The following is a 27,052-nucleotide window of genomic DNA, read 5'->3' on the forward strand; positions in this document are numbered from 1 at the left end:
AGCTCTTAGGCAATGTAAATAAACTACTTTGAAGATTCATATGTTCATTTGAAACCATATACTGTTTATTAACCAGAACACTTGAGTGTTTTGTGCAAGCTGTTCTTGAATAATCAAGTAATTGGGTCACACAGGCTTGGATGTTCACCAGGAGATATATAGCTCATGTTATGGTTAACTGATGTAAAGGTGCTGGGAATACTCACTGAACAAAGCAAGTATGGCATTAACTTTCATTTGCCTACAGTCTTAAGGGAAAGACAAAGGCTATCTTTGTGCAGTGAATTAAGAAAGGGAAATGTATGCCAGGAAGGGGTCTACGATACACCACTGTGACTTAAAAATTATTTTGAGCAAAGACATTTGAGTTTCTGAAATCTACCTGTCTAAACGCAGAACCACGCAGAAAAATTCAAATCAATCTCCTCCCTGGGAGGGAAACCAGGGAAGACTGACTCTTATCACTGGATGCTAGAAGCTGGCAACACGCTTGAATAGACATTGTCGCAAAGCTATCATATCTGGCATCTGTTTTAAGGTGTCATTTATTTTTTCTAAAAGTCATTTGTTTTTTCCATAAGTGCTGTTTTCCCCTTCCCTTTCCCTTTTAAGATGGTAGATAAGCCGGAATTCTGCCTCCCTGAATCACCTTTTTCTGTGAACTCTATTATGTATGTGGTTAAGTCTGCCTTTTCTCTTGCTAATCTGTTTTGTCACTTTAACTCTGGGACCTGCAAACACTGAATCTAAGAGGATAGACAAAAAGTTTTCCTCCCTAAGAGGCATGAGATATTACAGCAAAAGAATTTAATTTTGGAGTTAGGTGAGTTATGCAACAACTTTTGACATAAGTAGATTTTTGCCAGACTAATGGGCAGAAGAAAAGTATGACAGGTGTAGAGAACAATATGCAAAGACAGATGATGATGTGAAACATCGGAGAGCTTAGACAACTACCCTGAATCTTAAAGACTGATAGGGAAGGCCAAAGAGGTAGATAGGGGTCTGATTATGGACAACCTTATGTGCCACTTCAGGAACAGTGGTATGTTATAAGCAGAGGAGTGGTTATTTTGACTGCTTCAATTAGAAATAAATAGCGGAGACAAGAGTGGATACAGGGAAACTAGTTAATGTGCTATGATGTAGGGGAGGCAAAATGGGATGACAGGGTATTACATATGGAAATAATTGGAATCAGGGGACATTAGAAGATAAAATTAATTTGATGATTCATTGAATGTGGAGAATTAGAAGAGTTAAATGACTCCAAGTTTAAGATTTGAATTATTAACACATGAGGAGACACATATCCTGAGACGAGAAATATAGGACAAGGAACATTTTGGGGGTGGGGGGCAGAGTGAGTTAATGTGTTTTATTTGTACATTTCAACTTTGAGGAACTTATGAAACATACAAACAGAGTATCTGGAAAGCAGTTGGCTATAAGAGTTAAAAGCACAGAGGCCGGGTGTGGTGGCTCATGCCTGTATCCCAATACTTTCGGAGGCCAAAGTGGGCAGATCACTTGAGGCCAGGAGTTTGAGACCAGCCTGGCCAACATGGTGAAGCCTTGTCTCTACCAAAAATACAAAAATTAGCTGTGCATGGTGGTGCAAGCCTGCAATCCCAGCTACTCGGGAGGCTGAGGCAGGAGAATCACTTGAACCCAGGAGGTGGAGGTTGCAGTGAGCCGAGATTGTGCCATTGCACTCCAGCCTGGGCAACAGAGCTAGACTCTGTCTCAAAAAAAAAAAAAAAAAAAAAAAAAGAAAGAAAAGAAAAGTTGAAAAGTGAAAAGCACAAAGAGAGTATACTGAAATTATATGTTTTGAGAGTCCTTGGCACATGTGATTAAGGTCATAGGAATAAATAATTTCTACAAAAGCATCCCAATTGGACACTCCTAATATGAAAAGTATGTCAATTGTCTAAGAGATGAGATTGAGTAGGCATATTGAAGATGATAGGGGCCAAGTGGGAAGAAAATGGTGAGAGTGCTATGGGCTAAATCTTTGTGTTCATGCAAAATTCACCATGAAGCCCTAACTCCCAGTGTGGCTGTAGAAGAGGCCTCTAAAAAAATGTAATTAAATCAAAATGAGGTCGTAAAGGTGAGATCCTGATAAAAGGTTTACTGCCCTTTAAAAAGAGGCATCAGAGAGCTAGTTCCTCCCTCTCAGAGGAAAGGACATGTGAGGACAAAACAGCCATCTATGCTCCAGGAATAGCTCCGTAAACCAAAACTAAAATTCTTCCTATTTTATTTTATTTTATTTTATTTTTTGAGATGGAGCCTCACTCTGTTGCAGTGGCACGATTATGGCTCACTGCAGCCCTGAAATCCCTGGTTCAAGCTATCCTCCCATCTTAGCCCCCTAGAGTAGCTGGGACAATAGACGTGTACTGCCACACCCACCTAATTAAAAACATTGGTAGAGATGAGGTCGTCCTATGTTGCCTGGTCTGGCCTTGAACTCCTGGGCTTAAGCAATCCTCGTGCCTTGGCCTCCCAAAGTGCTGGGATTACAGATGGGAGCCACCACACCTTGCCCCAAAATAAAATTGGAAGCCCTCCCAACCAACTGAATGGATCCATCCTCTCAGCCAAGAGCATTCTAAAGTAAACCTGAAATATTTGTTCAGGCCATGATGGGAATGGGAGGTTGGACATGCCTCGTTATACCTTCCTTCCTTTGGAATCAGGTATGGCTGACCTGTATTAATGTTGAAGTAGAGACCTTAAGATTGACAGAACGGACTCTTTGTAACAATATGATATCAACATAGCAGTAGGTCCTGAAAGAAAGCATTTTACCCCAAAATATATTTCTTTGACATATTTTGAAACAGCCCTTCAAAGCTGTCTCTCATGGGGAAAATTACATTCTGTAGAGAATCTCCTTCCCTTTCCAGATCTTCTCCATGATCCAGGAGAGGATTAACTAAGAGTCTGGAACCTTTTTAAGTTGAATAAGAAATAGTTACAATCTCTTCTTTCTGAAGTCTGCTACCTTGGAGGCCTTATCAGCATAATAAGAACCTTGGTCTCCACAACTCACAACTGGGTTAACTTATCTTAACCCAGACAGTCCCTTCTGTTGATTCCAGGTCTTTAGATAAACTCTTTCAATCAGTCAGAAAATCTTTGAATTCACCTATGACCTGGAAAACTCCCTCCTCCTTTGAGTTGTCCAACCTTTTCAGATGGAATCAATGTACATCTTACATGTATTGATTGATGTTTCGTGTCTCCCTAAATATATAGAACAAAGCTGTAGCCTGACCACCTTGGACACATGTTCTCAGTATCTCCTGGGACTGTGTCACGGGCCATGGTCATTGGCATCTGGCACAGAATAAATCTCTTCAAATGTTTGAGAGTTTCACTCTTCGTTGACAGCTCTCATTAGGAATTGGATTAGCTGGCACCTTGATCTTGGACTTCCTAGTTTCCAGACTTTAAGAAACACATTTCTGTTGTTTCAGCTGCCCAGGCTGTGGTATTTTGTTATGACAACACAAACAGACTAATACAGAGAGTAAGGTTGGAAGAGAATTAGTGTTTGTTTGTCACTTAGCATTTGCTAGGTATTAGACTAGGTGACAGGCATTTGTGGCAGAATAATGGCCCCAAAGATGTCCTTGTGTGTTTTTTTTTGGGGGGGGGCTCTCACTCTGTTGCCCAGGATGGAGGGCAGTGGCATGACCATGGCTCATTATAGCCTTGACCTCCCAGACTCAAGCAATCCTCTCACCTCAGCCTTCCAAGTAGCTAGGACTGCAGGTGTACACCACCATGCCTGGCTATTTTTTTTTTTTTTTTAAATCTGTAGAGATGAGGTATTGCTGTTGCCCAGGTTGGTCTTGAACTCCTGGGATCAAGTGATCCTCCCACCTCAACCTCCCAAAGTGCTGAGATTACAGATGTGAGCCACTGTGCCTGGCCGAGATGTTCATGGAAACTCCCTGGAAACTGAATATATTACACGGCCAGGGGAAAGTAAGGTTGCTAATCAGCTAATGTGATAATTAATTTCATGTGTCAACTTAATTGGGCGAAGGGATGCTCAGAGAGTCGGTAAAACATTATTTCTAGGTGGGTCTGTGAGGGTGTTTCTGGAAGGGATTAGCGTTTGAATTCATAGACTAAGTAAAGAAGATCACCCTCATCAATGTAAGTGTGCTTGATCCAATCCATTGAGGGCTCAAGTGGAACGAAAAGGTGGAAGGCTAATTCATTCTCTCTTCTTGAGCTATGACATCCATCTCCTGTTCTTGGACATCAGCACTCTGTTCTCAAGCCTTTAGGCTTGGATTAGAACTATACCACCAGCTTTCCCAGGTCTCCAGCTTATAGAAAGCATATTGTGGGACTTCTCAGTCGCCATAATCTTGTGATCCAATCTCATGATATAGCTCAGTTTCTGTGTATCTATAGCTATCCTATTAGTTTTGTTTCTCTGGGAAACCTGATGAATGCAGCTGACTTTAAAGTAGGAAGATATCCTGCATTATCTGGGTGAGCCCTATGTAATCATAAGGGTCCTTGAAAGTAAAAGAGGGTGGCAGAACAGAAGGTCATAGTGATGTGACATAAGGATTTTACTAACTGTTGCTGGCTTTGAAGATGGAGGAAGGGGTCACAAGCAAAAGAATTCGGGCAGCCTCTAGAAACTAGAAAAGAAAATAGATTCTCCCCCAGGGCTTCCAGAAAGAATAGAACCATACTGATCCTTTTGTAGTTCATGAGCATGATCATTGGGTATTCATATGCACGTGTGAGATGTGCCACCCTCTAACCTTGTTATGACATCGGCACATTGCTCATCTAACATGAAGAAAAATAAATAAATAAAAAGAAATACAACAATATTGACCCCTTGATTTTAGCCCAATGAAGACTGTTGTCAAAACATTATGCTACAGAACTTTAAGATAGTAAATTTGTGTTAGTTAAGACTCTGTAGTAATTTCTTATGGCTATACTAGAAAAGTAATACAATTCCTTATCTCATTTCACACAATCCTCATGACAGCCCCAGAGAAAGTTAGCATTATCTCTATTTTCTGATAGTCTTTTATTGCCCTTCACCTCATGTTTGCTGATCCTAAGTCGATTCTTAGTTATAAATGTGAAATTACTGTTTTCCATGCTTCTTCAGCATGAACTAGTACTTAAGGTATTACTTGAGGCTATTCCTTTAGGTGAACACTTTAGGACAAATGTCACTGTAGTAAAAATCTGCACAAAAGGAAGATTTTCAATGAAAGACCTGAGAGATATTGATGGGAAGGAAAATGTCAGTTGTTACCTGCTTTTTCTTTTTTCCCTGTCTTCATCAGAACCACAAAATTGTTTACACTACCTAATGCCAGAAAACAAACAGAATGGTTCATTATAATTGCCATTGTTTCTCTGACTGGTCCTCTGTTGTGTGCTGTTCTTTGGGCAGGCAACCAAGATGTCTCTTCCAAATGTCCCCTTCATTAATGATGGCCTGGGCCACAGAATGCACAGCCATCGCTTTCAAACCCACAGCATTTGGTGTCCAGCTCCTGCTCTCCCCATCATACCTGCTGTCCAGTCTGGAATGCAGCAAAGGTGAGCCACACAGAACCACACCACCACTGGAAACTGTCACAATTTTCTCAGGATCAGGGAATCTTTTATTCATTTTTTTAATCTGAACCCTGTGAAACAACTCTTATATAATTTATTCATAGCTGTAATATTCATAAAGGCATGGGGTGAAGGAGATTTTCTTCAGTGTTTTTGGAAAATGAAACCTTTAACTTCTACTTCCACTTGGAGGTGGGGATAGGGACATGCTGATAAAAGTGACCGTACCCTTCTATAGAATGTAAAATCTGGCTGTGGACTGGAACACCTACACATAGCCTCTCCATTTGATTTCTCTGTGTGGCCTAGTTTGAGCCTCCTCACAGCATTGCAGCTGGATTCAAGAGCAGGTGTCACCAAGCAAGGTAGAAGTACATAACATTTGACATCTTTATGGACTAGTCTCAAATGTCACATAGCATCACTTCCTCTATGTTTTACTAGTTGAGACAGTTACAGGTGTCCACTTAGGTTTAAGGGTGGCTAGGGCCTTAGCACACCATGGGAGTATAGAGCCAAAGTCACATTAGAAGAGCAGGATGCAGAAATTAGGGATCAGCCTGGGCAACACAGGGAGACCCTGTCTCTACAAAAAATCAAAAATTAGCCAGGCATTGTGTTGCAAAGCTTGTGGTCCCAGCTACTTGGGAGGCTGAGGTGGGAGGATAGCTTAAACCCAGGATATCAAGGCTGCAGTGAGTGCATTCATGCCACTGGACTCCAGCCTGGGCAACAGAGCAAGACTCTGTCTCAGGAAAAAAAAAATGGAAGAAGAGAAGAGCATGTGGAATGGAAGGAAAACAATTCTAGAAAAACACTATGCTAGGTGAACCAGATATTTGTATGAACAAATGCCATTTCTGTCTACTAATTCCATCTGTTTCCCACAAAAAAGAAAACAAAAATTGTGACTTTGTAAGGTCATAGGGTTTCAAGATCCACATTAAAAACCTTCTTGAGAGATTTTCATAATATATTTTCCTTTTAAAACTACACAATCTCATTAAATTGGTGGATTTTCCTCACCTAGTGTAAACATGCAATCTTAGATCTTAGGAAAAAGTATTGTGAGAGTACTAAGAAATTTTAATGAATAGAACTTTTTTTAATTTAAAAAGGATAATGAAAATATAAAGCCTTTTAAGGTTCAGTTAGCAAGTAGATAATGTAACTTTACCACGCTAAGTAGTTAACCATGGCTTTGTCTAAACTCCTAATATTTTTTGACCTGACATTAGAAAGTTTTTGGGGCTGGGCATGGTGGCTCACGCCTGTAATACCAGCACTTTAGGAGGCTGAGGCAGGCGGATCACTTGAGGTCAGGAGTTCAAGACCAGCCTGGACAACATGGTGAAACCCCATCTCTACCAAAAATTAGCTGGGTGTGGTGGCAGGTGCCTGTAATCCCAGCTACTCAGGAGGCTGAGGCGGGAGAATTGCTTGAACCTGGGAGGCGGAGGTTGCAGCGAGCCGAGATCACACCACTGCACTCTAGCCAGGGTGACAGAATGAGACTCTGTCTCAAAAAAAAAAAAAAAAAAGGAAGTTTTTAGAAGTTGTATTTTTACTAAGTGGTAGAGAATACAATTTACCTCTGAGGCATATTTTTTCCCTTATTCTTGAAAAATTACCCAGTGAGACTACATATATGTGAAGGTAGAGCAAAGGTCTTCCTCTATAACAAAGTGTTTCAAAAACAACATGCCTTCGATTATCTAAACTGCTCTATATAACATTGCAACGGATTGTGTTCAAAGTTGTTTTACATTTGGATCTTTGACTGCTCAATTCTGGAAAGTGATTGCCTATTTTTGAGAGGAATATATGTTTCTATGCCTGTGTATGAATGTTTGTGTATATGTATTCTCTATGTATTTGAAATTAAGACTTCAAGGCTGTAGGAAAGACTAGCAGATATGATCTTCTTTGTACTTTAAGCTATAAAAGAGATTGTATAAACAAACCACCTTACATTTGGAGCACTATAGTCTGAACTAGAGTGTTGAAGTCACAGATTCAGGGTTAAGACCGTACAATTCAAAGTTGGGAAAATGTATTGTTGTTCAATTACTGTGTGCAATGCCTCTGCCTCTGCAGCTTATAAAAATGGGCAGGGAGCGCTATTTACATTCTCTTATGGTACAGTATGTGATTGTCTAGTTGGTTATAGGGCATGCAACAGAGACAGACTTGCTAGTTCTTCGCCATAGTTTGGGTTCTTCTTCATGTACACAGCTAGATATATTTCCTAGTCTTCTTTGGAATCAGCTGTGGTTCTGTATTGAGTTCTATCCAATAACAGAGGCTGCAATGACTGAGGTGCAGTTCTTCCAAGCCAGTCTCACCAAGCACTCCAGTGCAGAATCCTTCATGTCTTTTTCCCAATCTGTCGGCTGATGCAGATGAGCAAAATGATCATAAGAACCATACATTAACATTGTAAAACTACATGAACCTAGACCCCTGAGCCATATCTTAAAGAAGAAAGGAATGATAAGGAACATTCATTTAACTGCTGCTGCTCTCTGCCTTCCAAATCTTGTACAAATGCCTTTCATTGTTAGATGCTAAACCTGAACTTTGCAGAAAAGAGGGTCTTGGAAACAAAGTTTTCTGTCTTCTAGCCTCTGTGATACATAGAGGAGTGGAGAAACATTGAGATATTGCAGAGTATTGACAGAAAATAAATGTGATAATTGTTTTTCCCTCAAGCTATAGGCTTCATAGGCTTTTAAGAAATGTGTGATTTATTTCATGTTACCAAGGAAATCCTCTCCACTTATTGCATCAGAATACAATTCTAATGCCATCTCTACTACTACCACCCTAAACCTAACCAACATCATCTCTAGCCTAGACTATTAGAATAGCCTAAGTGTTCTTTCTGTGGTGGTTTTTGTGTCTGTACAGTCTTTGGCCCTTGCAATAGACAATCATTTTTGAAATCAGATCATGTCACTTTCTTGCTCAGAGCCCTCCGATGGCTTTTCACTTCATTTAAAACAAGACTCAGTGTTCATACCTGGTCTGCAAGGCACTAATAGCCCGTCTCCTCCTGCTATTATCTGTTTGCCTTTATCTCCAACCACTTTCTCCCTTTCTCACTCAGCTGCATTCACATTGACCTCCTTAATGGTTTCAGATTCCAAAAGCCACACTCCTACTTCTGGATACTTGCTGTTCCCTTTGCTGGGACTGTGATTTCCCTAGATAATCACATAGCATGTTTCCTCACTTTATTTGAGGCTCTGATGAAATATTACTTTATCAGTGAAGGCTTTTCTGACTAAATTATTGAAAACAAACACTCTTCCCATATTTGTCCCTTTATTCTAATTTTACTCTTTGGCCATTGTTACCTCTGGTCCCTATTTTCTGTCAATACACTTAATACCAGCATACATATATATGTACCACACACTTATCACTACCATATGTATATATATAAATGTATAGAAAAGAACGTAACCTATCCAAAGAGAGGTTTGGCGTTTGTCCTCAGCTTCTGGGGAGGTAATTTCTAAGCCCTTGGAATGTCATGGCTGAAGAGTATCTTTGTTTGTCTGGGGGCCTTGGACCAGCAGATAGTAACAATGTGTTTTGGAGAGGGGACTTTTGGGCATTCTGTATCAACTTGGCCTCCTGGAGAGCCTGAAAGAGACATCAGTCATGTGAGTAGTCAGCCATGCTTACCCTTGCTCCCACCATGATGCAGCCCCAGTAAGGACTCTGGACACCAAGGTTCAGTTGAGCTTTTCTGCTTGGCAGTATTCTGTGCAAGTTGTCACACATCGACGCCAAAGAAAGTGATGCCATCCATGACTCCATGGGGAGAGTACCATAGAAATTCCACATTTACAACTTTTCCTAGACTTGGCTCTGTGACCTCTTCTCTAGGCTGATTTTATTCTGTGTCCTTTTGCTGTAATAAACCATAACCATGAGTACACAGTTTTCTATGAATTCTGTGAGCCCTTCTAGTGAGTTATTGAAACTAGCAGTGGTTTTGGGAACTCCTTGAATTTGCAATTTGTGTCACGAGTGAGAGCAATCTTGTGTGGACTGTGTTCTCTGACTTTGTGGTTGTCTCAAACTCAGTAAATATAAATACATATATTTGTTTTGTTTGAGTTTTGTTCAAAAGTTATAAAACCAAGTACCTAGAACAATTTTTAGTATGTCGTAGTCATTTATTAAATGTTAGAATGAAGAAATGAATTAGGGTAGCTGAAAAGTATAAGAAATTAAGAGAAAATTGATTTATAAAATCCAATATTACAGACACATGTCAAGAAAAGCTTCCAAAAATGCATAACTAAGACTTTTTATTATATTTTAAGTAATATGGTGGCATTTGCTATCTTCAAAGAGTTGCCTCTGTCAGTCACAACTCTCAGAAGTCTTAGGGATTATGGATTAGGTGTTTATACTATTAGGGAGTCTTGGGGATTACGTATTTGCAGTTTATAGGAGTCACCACCAGATGGTGATATTTTTATTAGGTAACAAGAAGTTTTTGCCTTTGGATACATCAATTTATAGAGAAAAGAGATAACTATACAAAATAGAATATTTATTAATAAGAAGAACAATATAACTATACAAGGGTAAGGTATTTGGCTATATCACAATATATCTATAAAGGTATTTATTTCCTCTACTAGAAACACTTTTATAATCAATCACTCTACAGAGTAAGTAGACTTAAGTGAACTTGTGTAGTTTAATCTTCTCCTCCCTTAACAAGGATTTGGAGCGCCATTCATGCTTAAGCACAGCTCTAGTAGATTTTTCTTGTATACTTAGCTATTGTTGGCTTGGAATTTGAAGTGTTACATGTTAGTAATATGATGCTAATTAGCCTTTCAAACTATGACTTTGGGCTAAATAATCCTGGTGTTGTTTCAATGCAGCAGAATTTTTATGTGCATCCATTATACAGTTAATTCAACAACCAAGTGCAATTAAATGGGAATATCTTAATTATTTTTCCAATTCCCCTAGTTTAAACTTTTGTTCAGTTAAAATAAAATGAGAGGGAAAATGGGCATTACTATCTTCTATCTATTTCTTAATGCTCTTTAAACCTTGATTTCGGTTATAATCTCTGTCCCATTCAAATTGCTGTGCAGTTATAAAGAATGTGTTTGCCTCCAAGTCTTTGCTGTTTTTCAGCTTTATTATGATCCTGTGTCTAATTTACTTTTTGCCTGAAATTGCATTTTAAAGCAGCAATATCACCTTTCTCTTTCAGAAAATTATACATCTAAGTTTAAGATATCAAAGCCTATCTTTTACAAAGCATTATTAGAATATTCAATTCAATTTTTCTTTTATAAAGACATTTAATGCTACTGATTTATAATATCTGATTGATCTGTTCATTTGTCACTGTGTGAAAATAGCTGTTAATATTGGTGATACAGTCTTTTAAAATAAAATATATTTGTAATGAGAATACATTTGACTTTGAATTCATATGTTACACATTATTTGAGGCTTGCTTTACAAACATTATTAGTGGTAATACATATGTTTCCCAGATTTAGACAACTAGATAATGAGAAGTTAAAGATTGAGAAAGTCCATTGAAATAATTATTTTGAAAATGACTTGTCCTTGTGGCAACAAAACACCCTTTGAAGATGAAACATTCTGAAAGCCCATGTCAAGCAATTTTGAATTCTCATTCAAGCTAAAAAAGTAGAAACAGAAATAAATCATTCTAAAATACAATTCATTCATCTGTAAATAAATAGAGTATATGAGTGAGGGGAGGGGCACAAAGTCTAAGACCACGTAAAGTGTCAACTTAGTAACTTTGGAAAATAAACTTTTAGGTAATATATTTCATATATGTTTACAGGAAGGTTAGAATAAAGCAATTTGAAGAGAAATCAATTTATAATTTTTGAAATACACATTGCTATTATTCTGCCAAGGTGATTCCTGCATTTTTGCAATGTAATGCCTTCTAGAATTGTCTTGAAATGTATGTCTTACAATCACTTAATAAAATAGGTTCAATTGTTTCTTTGAGACAACACGTCTTTAGAGAAGAAACAAAGAAGCACCTAAACTTGATATAATATTTGAAGTAAACTTTTCTGTTTCAAGAATAACTAAGAAAGTTTGCCCAATCCATAGCTTTAAAAACAGATACTTCTGTTTTAGACTTACAGGATTTTGGACTGCTGTATCCAGAAGCCTACCATGTTTGAAGGCACCTCTCAGAACCGAATCTGCCAGTATTTTCCCCCAATTTCCACTCAAGTTAAAAAAATTTCAGAAAAAGTATACAATTATATGATTACAACTTTTTTCCAATAATGTTTGAATTAAAGATACTTCTAATTCCACCTCTAACACACAACATACTTGTTTTATGAGACAGTCTTGACATACTGAAAAGATGAACACTGTTATAGGTAAGAAAGAAAGAAAAAACAGTAAACAATTTGTATTTGGTAGAAATGAAGGAAACAACTATTTATAGACTAGGAACATGCATGTTTCCCAGTTGGAAGCTAATTTTTCATTTTACAGAAGAATGTAAAGCTAAAGCAGTAAGTGTAATAAGCTTGTTTTGCTAGCCACATTTAGGCAAGTTCCTTCAAATACAATTTGGAGTTTTGTTACATTTCTTCCATTCCCAAACTTTCTCTTTTTACCCCTTTGCAGTAAAGGCCAACATTATATGTAGAAACATATGCATGGAACAGTATAGTAACTGAGTTTATACAATTTTCTGTTTACTAGGAGGTTGACAAACATAAGCAAAAACACTAGTAAAGTAGGCCAAGATTTGATTTAGAACAGATTTTAATTACCACAGTGTGTGATCTCTAGCTAACACATCAAATGCACTTAATTGTTTACACTAGTTCTAGTTGTTCCCACAAAAAATTAACTATTAAATCAGTAAAACTTATGTAAACCAACAAATAAAAGGAAATCAGTCTCATAACAAAGGTGTTAGTTTCACAGCTGACGTTGCAGATCCATTCTTGCTGCTGTTAGACCAAATACCCATTAACTACCCTTGCTTTCTTCCTCTCTTTTTCTGTAAGCTTTATTTAACAACTGGATTTCCTCCTGATAGCCATCCCTCTCTTGATGCTGCCTTTTACTATTCTGCCTGTGTGCTTCTACGGTGTCTGGAATGGAGATATTGATATCACCATCAGGATTACTGGTGGGCAAAAAGAGGGAGTATGAGGCCGTTTCCCCTAGATCACAGGAAACAAACCTGTTTTCTTTCCTGGAGTAACGTAGGGATGGAGATCTGACTTGTGTGGAGGACTGGCTGATGTTACTAATGATTGACACAGTGTCCAAGGCCTCTTCATTATCGCAAATTTCAAGAACCTCCAAGTGTATTTTCACACTGGTATCTGCAAACGTGGATGAAGAATCTTCTGAGTTTGGTTCATGGCCAACACTTTTGGATCGATAGACTTCTATTTTCTTAGAGGCTGGAGTTATTTTTTGCCCTTCTGCGCTTACCTCATAGGTAGAAAGAGATAGGGTTTTCCCTGTAGGTGCATGGAGAGACACAGTCCCCTGGAATGCACACAAGGGAATGGCAAGGGCACCACCGGAACGCTGGGGACAAAAACAGAATTGTTATTATTGAAAGCTAGTTTCTGAGGCTGAGACATTTAGAAATTCATTTTGTTCATCAGAATGATAAAAGTTTTCTATTTCAGATCAATTTCCCTAGAAACATTTTATAGATATGGGATTTAAATACTGCCACCGAAGCACCATGCGTCAGTTTCTCCTAGGTCAAATCAGACATTTAATGAGGGTAGTTAGGAACATTTATTTGAAGATAAGGGCCATATCTCCCCAGTTAAAGGCAAAGGTGTGTACTGATGGGAAGCAATAGATGTTTTCAAAGGCAGAATTTGAACATAAAATTGAATGCATATTTACAATCTGAAATTGCTTTTATATTTGTGATACACACTCAGTTACATTAAAATGTTTGCAAAAGTTGGAAGAAATGTAGACTGTGTTATCAACATGAACTTTTTTTTTTTTTCCTGTTTGGTATGCTACAGTAAATGATAATTGTGAAACTGTGACTTAAGGACAAAAGATATTTCAACTGTTAGGTTTGAGTATACATAAGAGGAACCAAATGTCACCAGAATTACGCTACGGTGTGCTTACTTTTCTACAGAGAAATCAGTCATTAAAGTAAATCCAATAATAAAGAATACTATTCTACCTCTTTCAAAAACTTGCCTAAAAGTGTAAACCTTTTCTATTATGCTTTGTGTATTAAGATTTTTTAAAAACTGTACTTACCACTGAAAGGTGCTTCAGAAATGTAGAAAATAAGATTGATTCTTAAAATAGTCTGTACTTTTTATTGCTGATTCATGTGTTCATACTTTCAACTGACATGTTTTGATTTTTGATTATGTGTTAGTCCCAGAAGATGATAATGTGCAAAACTTCTAGAGCAGTAATTCTCAAAACTGAGTCTCCAACTCAGCATCATCAGCAGCTTCTGGTAACTTGTCAGAAATACAGGTTTTTAGCACTATCCCAGACCTACTCAATTAGATCTCAACCCAGGTACAGGGTCAAGCAATCTGTATTTTAACAAGCCCTTTAGGTGATTCTGTTGCATAGTAAAGTTTGGGATCGCTTGCTCTAACTAAAGAAATGTTGTAGTCCAAAATAAATAAATAAATAAATAAATAAGGGGGGTGGTGGTGGTGGTAGAGGTACACAGACACTTTTTATTTAAGTGCCTACCACCTGTAAAGCCTACAGTTACTAATTGGATTGGCCTAAGTGTGTCTGTCCACCTGGGGAACTGGCATGGGAGATAATGGCATTTTTCCAAATTAGGATGACCAGCTTTCTCAATTTTCCTGGGACTGTCCCATATTTAGCACTGAAATTTCTGCATCCCAGGAAATCCCCCAGTCTTAGACAAATGGGCAGGGGTCGGGACAGTGGGAGATTGATCACCCTACTTGCTATGGGCATTTTCAATCTGGACCCAACAGTGGCTAGAGGAAGACTGGTTCTCACTATTGGAGAACAGTTTAGATTATTTTCTATTTAAAGAAGTTTTAAAGAGGATGAATTTCATTAGGGGTGCCTTCATGCTCTACTTCTTGAATTGAGAGACTACAGAAAAATACAGTGTGGGCTGTGAGACATATGATCATTCTTTCCTGGTTATTCTCTGTGAGGGGGTCTTGAATTCTCTTTACTCATAAGGAGACCTAGAAACCTAACTGTAGAGTCTTGCACTCTAAAGTTTTGGAAATTTTGAAAATTTACATTGTAATGTTCAGTCCAGCCGTCTGCCAAGGAAAAGAACGTCATTGACTCTACATGTGTAATGCTGGCTGAAGTAAGAGAGACAGAGGAACCACACAGGTTCATCACAGCATCAGACTATTAATATTTGAGTGGTGGCAACTTCTGGCAAAAGAAAAGTAGGTTTCATTCCTATTATTGTACATCCAGTTATTAAACATTTGCTAAGTAAGGATGTACATGATTCTGAGGTTGCATTGGATGTATGGAGATGCTACCTCTTAAGACCCCACAGATGATTGGATGAGAAAGTCAGGTAAAGAGACAAAATAAAAATTTTAGTTCTAAATGTAGTAATTGAGAGATAGGTACCAAATACTATAAGGTCCAAGGAATGACTATTGTGGGTAGGGAGATTTCATATTGTGGAGAGGGGACACGTGAAATTGATCTTAAAAATCAAAAAAAGATTTACAGGTTTTTTCGTTTGTTTGTTTTTGAGACAGAGTCTTGCTCTGTCTGTCTTGCTCAGGCTGGAGTGCAATGGCGCCGTCTCGGCTCACTGCAACCTCCGCCACCTGGGTTCAAGTGATTCTCCTGCCTCAGCCTCCTGAGTAGCTGAGACTACAGATGCATGCCACCATACCCAGCTAGTTTTTGTATTTTTAGTAGAGACAGGGTTTCACTATGTTGGCCAGGTTGCTCTCGAACTCCTGACCTCGTGATCTGCCTGCCTCGGCCTCCCAAAGTGATGGGATTACAGGTGTGAGCCATCATGCCCGGTCAAGATTTACAATTTTAAAACCTTGCTTTCTGAGTGATAAATCACCAGTTAAAGGGTTATACTGAAAACTTTCCATCCTGAGAAAACATTTTTGTTATCAAAGACTGAAACTTCTGTTTTTTTTTCTGAATAAAAATTGACTGAAACATTATTCAGTCAGAAAAGTTGACTGTCATTTAATAATATCTTTCAATAATGTGAATTAGAAATTTAAGAATATTATTATTTAATAATGTGAATTATAAATACAGCCTAAGAGACATAGTTAATTTGAAAGCTGAACCTTCTGACATTTTAATTTATTACAGAATTAAAAAAACACCCAAACTTGGTGCTTAAAAAATGTTTCTAAAACTTAATAATGTGATGAAAAAAATGAGTTATTAGACAGTACCCAGCAGTATAGGCATGGCTATCTTAAAGAAACTTTTGCTAGAGCTTTAACAGCATAATTATGTCATTATATGTGCCAACTTGCTTGACTGATAAGTAGTTGATACAAAAGCAAAAGTAACAAAGAATTTTTCTGCACCTGATTTTATGCATCCATACAATGCAGATTTCAATAACTTCCCCATGCTAACCGTACCTTAAAATGAACGAACAAGCTTTACTGAATTATCAAATGACAGCTCATTAAAATTGGCATTTGAGAAATGCATAGTGCCAGAGTTTGGCTATATATGAAGTCTGATTTTTCTGAAAGAGCACACAAAGTCTCAAGTTACTAAAATCATTTCGTGAAACATTCTTATTCAAACGAGTGGTGTTTATTTGAGAGTTATAGAGGTAAAACCACAGACAACAACAACAAAAATAAACAACGTAATTAAAAAATGGCCAAGAAACTTGAATAGACATTTCTCAAAAGAAAATATGCAAAAAGCTGAGAAGCACATAAAAAGATGCTCAGCATCACTAATCATTAGACAAATGTAAGTCAAAACTATAATGAGATACCACCTCACCCATAGGATGGCTACTATCAAAATAGAAAATAAATATTGTTAAGGATATAGAGAAATTGGAACATGTGAGCACTTTTGGTGGGAATGTGAAATGGTACAGTTGATATGGAAAATAGTATGGCATTTTCTCAAAAAATTAAAAAATAAAATTACCAAGTGATCCAGGAATTCCATTTCTGGGCAGATACTCAAAAGAATTGAAAATAGGGTCTCAAAGGTATATTTGTTCATAGCAGCATTATTTATAATAGGTAAAATATGAAAGCAACCCATATCCATTGATGAATAAATGGATAGCAAAATACGGTATATATATAGCATATATAATTATATGTTATATAATAATACCTTAATATTAATATATTATTAATTAATTATATGTTATCTATCATGCATATAATATTAATATATATTGTATATATAAAATGGAATATTATTCTCCTTAATAAGAAAGAAAATTTGGACATATGCTACAACACAGAAACTTGAAGGTATTATGCTAAGTGAAATAAGCTAGTCACCAAAAGACAAATACTGTATGATTACAGTTACATGAGGTACTTAGAGTAGTCAAAATATAAAGACAGAAAGTAGAATGATGGTTTCCAGGGGCTGGAGGGAAGAAGGAATGGAGAGTGATTGTTTAATGAGTAGAGTTTCTGTTTTGCAAGAGGAAAAGAGTTCTGGACATGAATGGTGGTGATAGTTGCACAGCAATATAAATGTACTTAATACCACCGCACTCTACCCTTAAAATCAGTTAAGATAAAGGCCGGGCGCGGTTGCTCACGCCTGTAATCCCAGCACTTTGGGAGGCTGAGGCGGGTGGATCACGAGGTTGGGAGTTCGAGACCAGCCTGACCAACATGGTGAAATCCTGTCTCTACTAAAAATACAAAAATTAGCTGGGCATGGTGGCATGCGCCTGTATCCCAGCTACTTCGGCGGCTGAGGCAGAAGAATCGCTTGAATCTGGGAGACAGAGGTTGCAGTGAGCCGAGATCATGCCATTGCACTCCAGCCTGGGCTACAGGGCGAGACTCTGTTTCAAAAAAACAAAAAAAATAGTTAAGATAGTAAGTAAATTTCATGTGTGTTTTACCACAACTAAAAAACGAGGAAAAAACACAGAGACAGATTATATAGAAACAGATCTAAGTGTACATCTTTATATTATTAATTCAAAATTGATAGGTTAGTTTTGGCAAAACAGTACTGACTGTAATTTGGTCATTTTAGTTATGCTAGTTTTGAAAGTAGTAAATGTAAAAATTTGGTTTGGTTTTAGATTTGTATAAGAACTGTAAGTGTAAGAAGTTTACACCAATTTTATTTGTATATCTTTAAGCAAAATCACAAAAACTTGATTTGACAGCGAGATTCATAAAGTTTTTTCCTTTGTAAGAGACTAGTATATTATTTAAGTTAGAGAAACATTTCTCTAGGTAAGAGAAAATAGGAGCTTGAACTGAAAGAGAAGTAAAACTGAAAAGTAGTATCTGTATGATACAAGGAGGAAGCTGACAGAATCTTCCATCTCTCTTAGGAATGTGGGGTGAAGACTAATATAGAGTTAAAAGCTAAGAGATTGGGAGGCCTAGGTGGGCGGATCACCTGAGGTCAGGAGTTGGAGACCAGTCTGGCTAATACGGTGAAACCCCATCTCTACTAAAATTGCAAAAATTAGCCGGGTATGGTGGCGGGCGCCTGTAGTCCCAGCTACTCGGGAGGCTGAGGCAGGAGAATGGCGTGAACCTGGGAGGCAGAGCTTGCAGTGAGCCGAGATCGCACCACTGCACTCCAGCCTGGGCGACACAGCAGGACTCCATCTCAAAAAAAAAAAAAAAAAAAAAAAAAAAGAGCTAAGAGAACAAACTAATTGAACCACTATTATGTAGTAAGAACTGGGTTAGCCAGTAACTCCATAGCAATGCAACAATGAGACTTTCATACCTTAAGAGCACATAGAATACAGAAATGCTCAAGCTCATGAACAATTGCATGTCCATGTGTTTGATGCTAAAATAGACCCAGGCTGGGGTATTATGAGACAATGGAATGGGGTGCCTAACGTAGGTGGGGTGAGAAAAAGAAGACTTGAGAATCCTTCCCAGAGCAGGGCTCAATTTTTATAGATAATATTCATATTATTGTCTAACATTGTTCTAGAGGTCCTAGCTGTGCAAAAAATCAAGAAAAAAATAAGACATATATATAATGAGTAAGAAGAGACAACATTATTGTAATTTACAGATGAAAATATTATCTTCCTAGAAAATTCTAAAGAAGTAATCTAAAAATATTAGGGAGTTTAACAAGGTGGCTGAATTTTAGGTAAAAAATATTAAGAAATCAATAGTTATTGCCAGTTGAAAAATAATTTTTAAAAGGTACCATCCAAAATAGCAACAATACTATAGAAGTATGTGAGACTTTATGAAGAAAAAACAGCAATAATAAACGAAATCTTGAATAAGAGCGAAAGAATAATGTTTCTGCATGAGAAAACTTTCTCGCGACTACGGCAGTTTTCTTTTAGTTTACTGATTTAATACAATATTAATAAAAGTTCCACTGAAATTTTGTTTTAGAAGTTTCTCTTAAGATATAGTTTCAGGGGTAAATGCTTGCAGATAACCAAGAACACTTGGAAACAAACAATAAGGTGGATTCCCAAGTATAATATGTAGCTACAGCAATTAATACAGGGTATTCATTGCAAGATTTGGTAAATCCATGAAGGAAAATATACAGCCAAGAAAGTAGATATAGTATACGCTGAAGATAGCATTTCAAAATAAGCAGGGTAATTATACTTTAAAAAGAAACAAACAAAAAACAGAATAAATTATTCAAATAAACTTTTTACATATTATTCATTATCCATTACAAAATTAAGTTAGATAGCTTTCTGATGTTACATGCAAACATTTAAAAAAATTCTTCTTAATAATTATTTTAAAGTGCTGAGTGAATACGACCTTTCCAAATCTGGAATGAAAACTGGAAACCACAAAGTAAAAGATGGACAGATTTCATTGCAAAAAACTTTCAAATGTCTACATAGAAATATATACTATAAACAAAAGTGAAAGACTAAAGGCAACCTAGAAGAATACATTTGTAGTCCATATAGAACAAAGTTGAATAGTGATGCTATGGAGAATTCTTCTAAATCAGTAAGATAAACAGTCTGGCAGAAAAATGGAAAAGGGAAGTGGGCAAAAAACAATTAAAGAAAAATGGAGAGTAAACACATAAAAATATGTGCAATTTTACCAATTATTTTATTTTATTTTATTTTATTTTATTTATTGAGACAAAGTCTCACTCTGTTACCCAGGCTGGAGTGCAGTGGTACATGTGATCTCAGATCACTGAAACCTCCACCTCCCGAGTTCAAGTGATTCTTATGCCTCAGCCTCTCAAGTAGCTGGGATTACAGGGGTGCCCCACCAGGACTGGCTAATTTTTGTACTTTTAGAAGAGATAGGATTTTGCCATGTTGGCCAGGCTGGTCTTGAACTCCTGACCTCAGGTGATTCATCCTCCTCAGTCTCCCAAAGTGCTAGGATTACAGCTGTGGCCACTGTGCCCGGCCTTACAAATAATTTTAAAAGTAACTAAAAACAATGGTCATTTTAGCTTTTCAGAATGCCCTCCATAAAAGGTAAACAGAAAAAAAAACCCAGCAGAAATAAAAAGATTGATGCCATCTTTAGAGTACATTTTGATTGTATTTGACTATAAAATAAAAATTACATATGCTTACCATTGACCCTATGTCTGTGAGTTGGTTCCTCCAAATACCAGAACATCATAATGTTAGTTTATTTCAGCACTTTTGTAAGCCCCAAATTAGAAACAGTCTAAAGATCTACATTTAGAAAATAGTTAAATAAATTGTGATACAGTCATGTCCTGAAAAGCTATCTTGAACAGCTGAGGGAAGGCTGTAAGTTCTGCCCGGGTAAAATAATTTCCATACATTTTAAGATATAAAAGCAAGCAAATTGCAAAACAATCTGTACAGTATGATCTAGTTTTCTTGTTAAAAATCTAGTTTTCTTGTTAAAAATAATCATGAGAAATCAGCCCAGAAAATTAAACATGTATATAGGAATGAAAATAGATTCACAGACATACAAGCATACCTATATACGACAGGCATAGAAAAAAGTTTGAAAGGCTACACACCAAGAATTGTTTCCTCTGGGAGTGAATAGTGGCTTGGCATTTCACTTTCAGTATTTCTATATTTCTAAATTATCTTCTTATGATCATGATTACTCTTGATCAAGGAAGTTTATTAGGTGGCGAAGGAGGCAGAGATTACAAAATATTGCTAGAAAGGCATCCAGGATGTAGGGGCAGGGTACTGAGTGTGTTGCCGATGCTGGATGCTGGTAGTTAGCCGCAGGGTTCATCATCTGGAGTATGTGTTGGGGTTTGTTCTATTTTTAGGTTAAGAGACAAGAGACAAGCTGAGTAGAGGGCACTATTTCAAAAATTTGCCCTAATGGTTTGGTTGACTAGAATGAGAGTCTCAATTGGTGTATAGCTAATTTCCCATTCACATTTAAAAAAAAAAAGAAAAAGAAAAAATGTAGAGAATGGCACTTATGACAGGAAAGAAATATTTTAAAATTATCTAAAAGGAAAAGTGATTAAAATAATCCTATGGTTCTAGTAAGACAAATATATATAACACTCTCAAAGTGTCCAGTGTCTGTAATAAGTCAGATTATCCTCACTAATTTTACTGGAAAACTATTATAAACATTTGAGTCCAACAAGCCGCCAATGTAAAGTTCAAATAAAGAGTCTCATCTCAGGAAACAATAACAACAAACAGGGAAATACCATACAACTTGAATCACAAACCACAATGTAGCCAACAAATTTGAAAATCATTCAGAAAGTTTAAGGACAGTTTCAAAAAGAGACTTCAAAAGTAAAAGGCAATAGTATCTTAACAGAAAATGAACATTAATTGAAAGAAGTAGAATATGATACAAAAACTGTTAATATTGGTTTATGTTCATGTTTGTAATGGGTTGAATAGCATCCTCTTCCAAATTCGTGTCCCCCTGTAAACTGTGAATATGACCTTATTTGGAAATAGGGTTTTTGCAGGTGTAAGCAAGTTGTATGAGGTCATACTGAGTGAGGATGGGCCTTATGCAGTGACTCTTATCTTTATAAGAAGAGGGAAATTTGGACGCAGATGTACCTGGGGTAAGACAGTCATGTGAAGATGCAGATAACAATTGGAGTTATGCTGTCACCAGCCAAGGAACACCAAAGATTGCTGGAGCCACCAGAAGCTAGGGAGAGGCAAAAAAGGATCCTCCCCAAGAGCTTTCAGAGGGAGCATGGTCTTCATGACACCCTATTTCAGACTTCTGGTCTCTAGAAATGTGAGACAACACATTTTTGTTGTTTTCAAACATCTTGATTTGTGATAATTTGTTACGGCAGCCCTAGGAAACTAATTCAATCTTGTATGCAAACATGTACAAAAATACATTTGGAAAAAAACTTATTTTTAAAAGTCCTACAACAGACCATCTTTTTCTGGACACTGGGGCTATGTGGCCATTTCTGTCAAATCCACATATAATGTAATCTCTTCAAAGGAAGCGAACATTCCCTTGTTGATCTTTATCTTCTCTGCTACCTATAACAGTGTCTGGCATATGACAGGCCCTCAGAAATATCTGTAGAATGGATAAACAAAAGTGTGCATAAATTGGCAAAACTGACCTCATGTCCTTTCCAGATTCCATATTTTAACTTTTCGCGCAAAAATAGGATCATCTTTTAAAACATTGCTGTTTAACATTTATATTTAAACAGCCCTATATAATAAATGATGATAGTTACAAGTACATCAGAAGGTCATATTAGAACAGATTGTTTTTATCAAAATAAAATATTATGGCACTGAATTGTATGTGAAAGTTATTGCATGACAAAGAATGATAGATTCAGAGAGCATAGAACGATTCATTTTGTAGTCTCTGCTTTCTTTTTGTTTAAAAGTCTATGAATTAGCATATGCTGTCAGGAATAATGATAATCCATTATTGCTATATTCTTGAGTGTAGGTGGCAAGGAGCTTTTTTATTTGGTAATAAAGAGCAGTCTTTAAGCCACACAAATGCTCCAGGAGAAGAGAGCATGCCATGTAAACACATTAGCACCCATAATCTCCTGTGATAATTGATTCAGACTTACTGACCTTGGGCACATTGAATGTTTTGATTTCTTCACTATGAGCCTCCGGGTGAATTCAGGGTGAAATTTTAATATAAAAAGAGTTGCTGCAAATTTTTTTCCTAAGGTGGTGAAGTAGTCTGTTGATAATCTGAATCATTCCAGTTTTAGAAAGACATAATATAGCACCTAGGATCATGGCACTTAGCAGAAACTATGGCATTTAAATTTCTTATTTTATGAAACAAGAACTCACAGCCAGAGAGATCAAACACTTGCCCAGGGTCACATAGGTCGTATCAGGACTGGCATCAGGACTCAGTTTTCTTAACTCTCAGTTAAGTGCTCTTTCTATTTTTTGTATCATGTTGTTATTTTAAAAGAAATCTGCTCTAGCTAAGAGTCAGCTGTAGGTTTTCTGCCCTGCAAGGTAGAATTCTGTCACTAACTCATGAGTAACCCAAATGACTGACAATTTTAATCTCAATTAAACTCATATAGATGATCGTTAGGTGACTTGGGTGACTTTAGGCCTCTTAAAGTACAGACATTGAGGAATTAAAGTGGAACACGACCATTTAAGATGGTTAGTAGAGATAGGGACATTGAGAGTGGAAAAAAAAATAGCATGAAGAACAAGAACTTTGTGAGAAAAACAAAAATAGATTTTTAATAATTTACTTTTTGGACTTTATTTTTTATTCAATATGCAAAACTATGTGGTTACTGTTTTCACATATTCAACTCACAGAATATACCTTGTGTCATTCTGTCATTTTCATTTAAATGTTTAATGAACACAAATTAGAGAAAACACATGAATTCCTCAAGGAAAGAGAGAACAAGGGCAAGAAAATGAGGGCCTCCATCAAGGGTCTATAAGAGGCATGAAAAGTGCTAAGAATTTTAACACATTTCACATTTAATCCTCAAAAAGTTCAAGTTACAAATTAAGGTTTTTGTTTTCTTCTCTTTTTCTTTTTACTTTCCTTTTTTTGAGATAGAGTGTCACTTTGTCACCTAGGCTGGAGTGAGTGACATGATCTTGGCTCACTGCAATCTCCACCTCCTTCAAGTGATTCTCATGCCTCAGCCTCCCAAGTAGCTGGTATTACAGGTGTACCCCACCATGCCTGGCTAAATTTTTGTATTTTCAGTAGAGACAGGGTTTTGTCATGTTTGTCAGGCTGGTCTTGAACTCCTGACCTCAGGTAATCTGCCCACCTTGAAGCCACAGCGTCCGGCCAGCTTATTCTTTTTAAAGATGAAAACTCTAACAACTCAGTAACAGATTTTTAGGATTGATATCCATCCCCCAAAATATTTACTGATCCTGCTGAATAACAGCCATGTATCAACCTTCTTGCTAAGCAGTTTCTATGTACTTTCTTATTTAATATACACAACAACCTTATAAAATAGAAAGAGTAATTATCCTGAACTCGTAGATGATATAATTGAGTCATAGGGAGGTAATAAGGGAAGGTAATGAATATATATTAAGTGTCTAGTATGTGCTGGCACTGCACTTGGCATTTTACATATTGTATTAGTTGGTTCTCATGCTGCTAATAAAGACACACCTGAGGCTAGGTAATTTATAAAGGAAAGAGATTTGATTGACTCACAGTTCAGTGTGACTGGGGAGGCCTCAGGAAACTTGCAATCATGGCAGAAGAGGACGCAAGCACATCCCTCTTCACATGGTGGCAGCAAGGAGTGCTGAGCACAAAGGGGAGAAGCCCCTTATAAAAATCATCAGATCTCATGAGAATCCACTCACTATCACGAGAACAGCAGCATGGGGGTAACAGTCCCCACGATTCAATTACCTCCTACCGGGTTCCTGCCATGACATGTGGGGATTATGGGAACTACAGTTCAAGATGAGATTTGGGTGGGGACACTGCCAAATCATATTACATGTGAAATCTACTACAAGTGAAATATATAATATTATCACGTGGGTGGTAAAATTATTTGCATTTTGCAGACAAATAAATTTAAATATGAAGAGATTAACTAACTTGCCCAGGTAATACAGGAAGGTAAAGTTTTAACTATGATCTAAATTCAGCTCACATTCCAAATCCTTTCCATGATGCCACTGAGGGTCTAAGATGAATTGGAGAAAGGAGAGTGTGGTGGAAGAGAGCGCCAATAGAAGGTTTTTAAAATCATACATGGAGAGAAAAAACAAGATCTGAACTTCCATAGGTAGCAAAAATGGCAAACGTGGGATGGGCTATAGAAGTATTGCAAAGGCAAAACTATTGAGGCTGGGGAGGGTCGTGGGGAGATACTGCTGTGGAGTCGCATACACCTGAGTCACTATCTCTATAATCCTTACTTCTCTAAGCCTCAGTTGTCTCATTTGCAAAATATAACAATTAAATGAGTTAATGCACGTGAAATGATTAGGGGAGTGCCTCATACATAGTGAGTGCTCCATAAATGTTAGTTATTATTGGAAGGTGAGTAAGAGAGAGGAATCTAAGATGTTTTTAAGGTTTCTAATCCTAGTGTCTAGTGCCAATAGTTGAGACTAGAAAGAGGTAGATAATAAAACATGATTTCTACAATCTTTATCTCCGAATTAGACAGCAGATTCCTCTGCAGGAGTTTATTCTTATGGTCTACATAAACCAATTAAAAGCCAGACATTGGCAGAATGGATTAAAAACACAAATCAATTATATATTGTCTATAAGAAATTCATTTCATATATAATAATATAAGCAGGTTGAAAGTAAAAAAAGAAGATTTATCATGCAAACATCAATCAAAGGAAAAACAAGAGTGGTTATAATACTACCAGATAAAATAGGCTTCTGACCAAATAAAGTTATCAGAGACAGGGAAAATTACTATATAATAATAAAGTGATCAATCCACTTAGAAGACATAGCAATCCTAAATATGTATAGAGCAAGCAACAGAACTGTTAAATATGTAAAGCAAAACTGATAGAACTGAAAGGAGAAATAGTCAAATTTACAAATAAGTTGGAGACTTCAACACCTCTCTCTCAACAATTCATAGGATAACTAGAAAGAAATCAGCAAGAGTGTAGAAGAGCACCATTAATCAATAAAATCTAATCAACATTTGTAGAAAATGTTATGGATAGAAAATGTTTATTTATAGGACACTCCATCCAACAACAACAGAACACACATTATTTTCAAGTGCCCATGAACCATATACTGAGATAGACCATATCTAGGTCATAAAACAAACCCTAAGGAATTTAAAAGAAATACAATTAAACAGTGTGTTCTCTGACCACAACAGAAATAAGGTAGAAATAAATAGCAGAAGATAGCAAGACAATCTCCAAGCTCTTGGAAACTAAAGTAAACACTTCTAAATCATCTAAGAGTTAAAAAGGGAGTCTTGAGGGAAATAACAAAAAAAAGTGAAAGAAAATGAAAATGCAACCTATTGAAATTTGTGCTAGGGAAGATCTGAGAGAGAAATTTAAAGCACTAAATGCATGCATTACAAAAGAGGAATAGTCTTAAACCAATAGTCTAGCCTCCCACCTTGATAATCTAGAAGAGGAAGGGCAAACTAAACTGAAAGCAAATATAAAGGACGAAATAGATAAAAGCTGAAATCAATGACATTGAAAACAGAAAAACAAAGAGGAAATTTATGAAACAAAGTTTTTTTTTTTTTTTTTTTTTTTTTAACAGATCAATAAAATTGAAAAATCTCTAGCAGCAGTGACAAAGAGAAGACACAGATTACCGGTATTAGGAATGAAACAGGATATCACTGCAGGCTCTGCAGCCATGGAAAGTATCATAAGGGAGTACTACAAACACCTTTACACATTTAAATTTGACAACTTACATGAAGTAGATTGATTCCTTGAAAAACACAAACTACTACAATGTGCCTAATGCAAAATAGATAATTTGAATATCCCTGTAACCATTAAGATAATTAAACTCGCAGTTTTAAAACCTTCAAAAAGAAACCTCTCTGGGCTCATGTATTTTCTCTGGAGAAATCTAGTAAGTATTTAAGTAAGGATTAATATAAATTCTGCACAATCTCTTACAGAAAATGTAAGATGAATGAATACTTCTTGATTCATTTTATAAACCTAGTTTTACCCTAATAATAAAACTCTACAGACAGTACAAAAAATAAAACTATA

The 27,052-nt window shown here is 36.8% G+C and overlaps 2 protein-coding genes, 1 long non-coding RNA gene and 1 other non-coding gene across 4 annotated transcripts in view; 2 read left to right on the plus strand and 2 right to left on the minus strand.

Annotated features, from left to right (window-relative positions):
* Nucleotides 1-27,052, minus strand: part of DHX36 (DEAH-box helicase 36) — a 407,284-nt gene that overhangs the window by 54,472 nt on the left and 325,760 nt on the right. The gene's annotated exons all lie outside the window — the stretch shown is intronic.
* On the plus strand, nucleotides 710-26,852 carry LOC126947515 (uncharacterized). The gene is made up of 3 exons (XR_007723112.1): nucleotides 710-823; nucleotides 5,459-5,607; nucleotides 26,583-26,852. It is a non-coding gene; the product is annotated as an uncharacterized LOC126947515 (long non-coding RNA).
* On the plus strand, nucleotides 4,736-4,839 carry LOC126949539 (small nucleolar RNA U13). The gene has a single exon (XR_007723817.1). It is a non-coding gene; the product is annotated as a small nucleolar RNA U13 (small nucleolar RNA).
* The window catches only part of GPR149 (G protein-coupled receptor 149), an 89,433-nt gene continuing 72,183 nt past the window's right edge, over nucleotides 9,803-27,052 (minus strand). The window contains exon 4 of the mRNA XM_050778228.1: nucleotides 9,803-13,230. Coding sequence (XP_050634185.1) covers nucleotides 12,658-13,230 — 573 coding nt within the window. The 3' untranslated portion in view covers nucleotides 9,803-12,657. The remainder of the gene's footprint in view (nucleotides 13,231-27,052) is intronic.

This window comes from Macaca thibetana, chromosome 2 (genome assembly GCF_024542745.1).
Source record: "Macaca thibetana thibetana isolate TM-01 chromosome 2, ASM2454274v1, whole genome shotgun sequence".
NCBI classification, from domain to species: domain Eukaryota; kingdom Metazoa; phylum Chordata; class Mammalia; order Primates; family Cercopithecidae; genus Macaca; species Macaca thibetana.